This window comes from Taudactylus pleione, unplaced genomic scaffold (assembly GCF_031769625.1).
Source record: "Taudactylus pleione unplaced genomic scaffold, aTauple2 ptg000218l, whole genome shotgun sequence".
Classification (NCBI taxonomy): domain Eukaryota; kingdom Metazoa; phylum Chordata; class Amphibia; order Anura; family Myobatrachidae; genus Taudactylus; species Taudactylus pleione.
This window is the reverse complement of record NW_028284620.1, coordinates 959245-965994: the sequence shown is the minus strand read 5'-3', so window position 1 is coordinate 965994 and position 6750 is coordinate 959245. Positions and strand designations below refer to the sequence as shown.

The window sequence follows — 6750 nt, the reverse complement described above, 5'->3', positions numbered from 1 at the left end:
TCCCCAGTAGTGGTCCCACTTATACAGCCCCCAATTACTTCCCCTTACTCAGTACCCCCAGTAGTGGCCCCCCAAATGCAGTGCCCCACGTAGTGTTCCCCCTTATGCAGTGCCCCCAATAGCAGTCCCCACAATGCAGTGTGCCCAGTAGCGGTATCCCCTTATGCAGTGCCCTTTATATGGTGCCCCCAGTAGTAGTCCCCCCCTATGCAGTGCCCTTTATATAGTGCCCCCAGCAGTAGCCCCCCCCCATGCAGTTTTCCCAGTAGTGGTCCCCTTATGCAGGCACCCAGTAGTGATCCCCCCTATCCAGTACCCACTGTAGTGGCCCTTCCTATTATTGCCCCCAGTAGTGGTCCCCCGAGTGCAGTGCCTCTACTAGTAGGCCCCTTTAATAATGCCCCCAGTGGTAGTTCCCCCCCAAGTAGTAGTCCCCAGTAGAGGTTCCCCCTCCCGATTAAGTGCCCCCAGTAGTAGCCCCCCCCCCAGTAGAGGTCCTCCCAATAATGGTGCCCCCACCTCCAGTAGAGGTCCTCCCAGTAGTAGCCACCCCCCTCCCCCGTTCTGCAGATAGGTTAAAAAAATATATATATTTATATATATATATATATATATATAAAAACATATTTACCTGAATCCACGCTGCTGCTGCTGCTCCGGTCCGCGACGCCGCTCCCGCCGCCGCCCGCCAGTCCGCCTGGGCTGGCGCGCTCAGCATAATGGGACAGACGTCATGACGTCTGTCCCATTACCCACTGCAGGAGCCGGACGGAAGTCCGGCTCTTGCAGTGGGTGCTGCAGCAGTCAATGAGAGTCTATCTGACTCTCATTGGCTGCTGTTTAACACATGCATCGCCGCCAGCGCTGGCGGCGATGCGTGTGTTATGCACAGCCTGAGCCCGCCTCCTAGCGCTATTGGGCAAGCGCTCAGGGGGAGGGAACGGGCTCAGGCGTGCAGCACAGGACCGGCGCTGGAAGCCTAGCGCCGGTCCTGTGTAAATGTGTAGCGCCGACCGCAATCACTGTGGTCGGCGCTACACTTGTGGCTATCTAGGGCGGGCCAGACCGTGGCCGGCGGCGCCCCCCCGCGCCGCCGGTCCCATGGCGCCCAGGGCACGCACCCTGCCCGACCCCCCCTAGTTACGCCACTGATAGGGGGGTAGCTAGAAGAAAGGCCAGCAGATCTTTTGTCACAGAAGATTCAAGTAGGTGGGTCAGATGCGTGTGTAGCGAAGTCCAAAAGGGTTCCAGGACAGGACAGGTCCACCAGACATGAGCAAAGGTACCTCAAAGGCCACAGTTCCTCCAGCAGATGGGTGATGCAGAAGGGATAATTTGGGAAAGCCGCAATGGAGTATAATACTAGCGGCAGTATAGTTTATAAGAGGTTTTCATAAGGCTAGTGGAAACGAAGGACTTAGCAATCACCAGTCTCATGTCATCCCAGGCCTCTTCATCGGGTTGGAGGCTGTCCTCTTCCCAGGAGGATTCATGGGGGTTGCAGGTAGGGAGATCAACATCAGTGAAAATGTCGTAGACCTGGGAAATCATGCCCTTAGATATTGGACAGTATTTACAAAGACGTTCAAAAGGGGTGTGGGCATGGAGAAGAGGGGTTTGTTGTAGGGAGTGTTCAAAGTTCTGTATCTGGAGGCATTTAAAAGAATTAAGAGGTTGGTTAGGGGATTTCAATAAATCTGAAAGGGGAAGCCAAACCCCATGTGATCTGAAATTAGCAAGAAATTGAAGGGACACTGCAGTCCATGATCTCATGCAGGTGGCATGTAAACCCTGTGGAAAATCAGGATTATTCTAACTAGGGGTAATGGAGGATACAAAGGAGGTGACAGAATATCAGAGTATAATGTCCTTATGTGTAAAAAAGTTTAAAGGTAGCAAGGATGTTAGAAGAGGGGGGACGGTGCTGTTTGGGAAGGCCCCATAAGGAGGACAAATCCGGGAAACGTAGATCGCTGGATTCAATGTCGAGCCGGGAGGCTGAACCGGGGGGAAGGGGGGATATGAAGAGGCAATTTGAGAAAAGTGAGGGGTCGGATAGTAGAGCTTAAAATTAGGGAGCCCCTGCCACCTCTGGAAATAGGCTTTTTAAGGACAGTAGAGGATAACCTAGGGGGTTTGCCTTGCCAAATAAAACGGTTAATAGATTTGTAAAGTTTATGGAAGAGAGAAAGTGGTTTGGAAAAGATAACGGGGAGATGTATGAAGGGTCGATAGGGGGGAAACTGTGAACTGTGTATGTTAAGTGCTGCAGTCATTGCTTCCCTGCATGTAGTAATGCATGGAAGTGATCAGAATGACTGGGGCGCTATACACCCCTGTCCTTATTGGCGCTGCTATCTACAAGATAGCGCGCCAATATGCTAAGCAATGTATGAAAGGTCAATGGCACTAACCGTTCCGACAGCTGCAGTTATCAATTTCGACAGCTGCAGCTGTTGTTGCCCTAACACCACAACAGGGGCAGTACTGTCCCTGGCTGCGGTGGCTGCTTGGCTCCGGGCAAGATCTTGTGCATGCCCTGTGGAATCGGCCGGGATGTGAGGCACAGCGCATCAGCCTAGTGTGGGCTGTGGCAGGTATCGCCAGAGGAGTATTCACTCCGGCAACGAGATGTTCTTACATCTCGTTGGTACTGCTTCCTGCTTAGTTTCGGTAAAGAGGCAAAGCAGGAAGACTTATAGCAGCATGATTTGTAGTGCTATAATACATCTCCCCCAAAGCCACTTAGGGAGAATATACATTTTGACAGCTCTGATCCTGCCCAGCCACGAGATTATGAGCTGTTTTTAGGAGACCAGATCTGCCTCGAGCAGGGGTGAGGAACCTTTTTTCTCCCAAGGGCCATTTTGATATATATTTAACATTATTTGCGGTCATGGTGCAAGCCACGCCCCCACCAGGTGATGTCACACAGGGACGGGGCCACAATCGCCAGTGATTACAGCAATGTCTGGAGCATCCTGAGAATGCTCCAAGGAGCTGTAAGGGCAGCGGTGTACAGAATAGTTAATTTTATATCAAGAGAGAACAACGTAGCAATCCAAGAGGGTTAAAGGTTGGGCAGAGAGATCCTAGGCTGAGAGAGTGTAAGCAAGACATTGTTGGCTAATAGGGCAATTTTAGAAGTGATGTTCCCAACCTGCACCACTTAAATATTAGGATCCAGGGCATAAATCAAAGGAGATAAGGGACAGCCTTGTCTAGTACCATTGGAGATAAAAAAAAAAAAACACCAGAGGGGATGCCATTTATGGAGACCCTGGCTCAGGGAGGGAATAGAGGGCCATGATACCAGTCAGGAAGTACCCCGATATATCGAAGGACCGCTGAGTATGATACATAAAGTTCCAGGTGAGCCTGTCAAACGCCTTTAAGGGAGAAGATGATAGCTGGGGATCTCCTGGAATTTATGATATGAGTTAATTCTATTGTCCTACAGATATTGTCCGGCATGAGTTTTTTTATTTATTTGGACAGTAAATAATTACTTATTGGTGCAAATGGTGGTGATAACAAATTAAAATGATCAGGTCTAAACCTGATAATTGATAAATATGCCCCTATGGGGACTTGTGATACAATGTGAAAATGGAGGGACTGCAGGAGAAATCTATAATTTCTATACAGGTTCCCTTTTGCTAAATAGGGGACCATTTATCATGTAATATTTGTTCTCACTGATGTTTCTCTCCCTGCCTGCAACCCGTGTTTTCTGTGGATACCCACAAATATTAAGTATCCCTCAGATGTATTAAGGAGGGTTCTCAGATATCTGCTGCTGTCCCTCTAATTCCGCCAGCAAAGAAACCCCCATAGTTTTTTCATGGGCGCCGAGAGGGGGGGGCGGGTACAGTTTACCTGGGCCCGGGCAAGCTAGAGGGGCACGGCGGGGCCTGGGTCCGGCGTCTCCATCCCCCCCCTCCCTCACAGCAGCTGCTGTGTGAGGCTGCTCGCAGCTGCTGCAGCAGCTGGAGCAGTCTCCTATGGCTGTGGGGGGGAGCGATCATACTGATCGCGCCCCCCCCTGCAGAGCGCCGGGCTGGGGGTCTTACAGCGCCCCCCTCCCCGGCGCACAGCACCGCAAAAGTGATGATTTTTTTCTTTTATTTTTCAAGGGGGCATGGCCATGCCTCCAGCGATTAGACCACGCCCCCTCCATTACCCGGGCCCGACCAGGCTCTCAACAGCCAAGTTTTCTATGGGGGATGCGAAGCTGTCAGATTTACCAAATTCCGGAATTCAAGATGGCGTAAGTCGCTGTAGCCTATGAGCTACTTATCACATACCTAGACCTCCCCCGGGAATGGCCACCATGCATGTGTGGTCTATAGAGCACGCATGTGCAGGATCCCCGACACAGGACTGAAGAGACCGCTGACACAGCCCTTGTCCCTGTGGGTGCCCTTTAGTACATTCGGGTGCTATGATCACATCCTGCAATGCGGTCATGGACGCTAATATCATACCCAATAAATGGGCCACATAGAGAGAAGCAATGATTACCCCTTTTCTAAATATAAAAACCCCAAAGAAAAAGGGTTTATTGTTGCTAGATAATTAGACCCTTATGGCATTGTTGCTGACTTTCTGGCTGCTCCTTCTGGGAGGGAGCAGCCAGAGCGGCAGGGCAGGGGGCGTGGTCAGCAAAAGAGCGCATGGTCGGGCGGATGACTGACATTTGTTGGTGTGACGGAAGCGGGGTCTCGCGATCGCGTCATTTTGGTCCTGCCCCCGCTACACAATGCCAATAATACAGGCATTGTGAAGCAGGGGGCGGGGACAAAATGCACACTTCAGCGTGAATCGCGTCACCGCCCCCCCGCTTCGGGGGTTTAACAGTTCCTCGCGGGGGGGGGGGATAGGTGGGATCAGCAGCCACTGGGAGGCTTGCACTCGATTATCGGGAGGCTCCAGGCCGAATCGGGTGGGTGGGCAACCCTGCCTTATGGTGCGTACACACGTAGCTATGTTAAAGAACTATTTGAACGAACGATAACGATCTTGTTATTGTTCAAAGCGCTCATTTAAAAGGACCCTACCAACTTACCGTCGACTAGCGATGTGCGGCCAAGTATGGACAATAGCAATATCATCCATCGGCCGTGCATGCCGGTCAACTTGCTTGATATCGAGCAAGTTGCTATAGTCGCCGGTATATCAATCACCCAGCACACCAGGGAGGGTGCATGACAATCAGCCAGCGATATCGTATTGCTGGCTGACCGCTACCTGTGTACACAGCATAACTTTAGCAACAAATTGCAAGCTAGCCAGTTTGTGTGCGTGTATTATGAGGTTACTAAACTTCTACAAGAAGAACCCATTGAATTTGAAAAGGACAATGGCCCTGATTCAGAGCCGGACGCAAGTGGCTGCTCGTTCGCTCCGAGCGATGTTTGCCCAACTGTGCATGCGTACGGATCGAAATACGCATGCGCGAACCACTCAGTACGGCCGAAAATCGTGTGCTCGCAAAATAGCGAATGCCTGCTATTTTGAGTGACAGAATGAGGCGTATGTGGGTGGTAACAGGGGAAAGTGCTTGAAAACGGGGAGTGGAGATCCGATCGCAGGCGTGCTTAAAGGTCAAAACGAGCGTTTTATGGGTGTGCATATTTAAAACAGCAGCGTCATTGACCACGTCACTGGGTTATTTTATAGCCAGAACTGCTCGCAAAATTGTGGTAGCAAAAACCAACCACAAAAATAGCGAGCAACTCTTACCCTGTTCGATGTACTTGATTAATCTAATAAATAGCGGACATGACGTAGGATGCGAGCGGCCAGGGGGCGCATTTTTCCAAAAAACGAACGCAAGTTTTGTTCGCTCGTTAAGACCTAGAGGCGTGAACAGACCGCAAACAGCGAACGGTTCATTTGAATAGCCACCCCTTGTTTTAGAACGAACGACCGCTAATAGCGAGTGGCTCTGAATGAGGGCCAATGTTGCCAAGTTCGAAAAAACTCCTTGGTGTATGCAAAAGTTGACTACTATATAGAAAAAAAAGTAGACGGGCAGTCCGTTATACTGTAATAAAAGCAATGTTATATTTTCGGCAGGTGTGGGGAATGGAGAACCAAACGTGCGCCTCTGGGTGATGCAGGGGGGGGGGGGGGGGGGGGGGGCACTATGAGTTGATGACGATAATCCCTGTTGTGCGCACCGCGATCTGCCTGGATCAGCCACATGGCTACACTATAAAAGTGCGAGGCAGCAGCCGGGAAGCACCGGAGTGCACCAGGAGAGCAGCCCGCGGATTGTGAGCAGGTGCTGGCAGTAGGGATTTCCTCACTTCTCGTTCTGTACTAGTCAGGGGAGGCTGTGCTCCAAAATGATGCTGAGTTCCAGCAGCTGCAAGAGGCAGCATCCTATACAGTGCCCTGTCAGTGAGGACAGAGCCCAGAGCAGGCACCACCAACACAACTTCAGGGGGCAGACTCCGTGTGGGCTGCTGCTTCTCATCATTCTAGTATCCTGGACTGGCATCTGCCAAGGTAAGAGTGTAGCCACGCTGCTCATTCATTTCTCTCCTTTTATTAGCAAAAGCAACAGGTACAGCAGCCTCATAATCCTATAATATGAGCCATATTGTTCTTTTATTATACTGAATAGACTTTGGTGTACCCATATTTGTTTTTTAAGCAGTTCGTACATGCAAAGCAACCTGTATCTCTTAGCTGCTGTGAAAGAGTAAATTATAGCTGGCTGACACTTGTAGTTCCACAAGA

At 50.7% G+C, this 6750-nt stretch overlaps 1 protein-coding gene across 3 annotated transcripts in view; it reads left to right on the top strand.

Annotated features, from left to right (window-relative positions):
• Nucleotides 1-6265: 6265 nt before the first annotated feature.
• NMU (neuromedin U) overlaps nucleotides 6266-6750 on the top strand; it is a 103984-nt gene continuing 103499 nt past the window's right edge. For all 3 annotated transcript variants that reach the window (XM_088478793.1, XM_088478794.1, XM_088478792.1), the window contains exon 1: nucleotides 6266-6516. In XM_088478793.1, coding sequence (XP_088334919.1) covers nucleotides 6354-6516 — 163 coding nt within the window. In that variant the 5' untranslated portion in view covers nucleotides 6266-6353. The remainder of the gene's footprint in view (nucleotides 6517-6750) is intronic.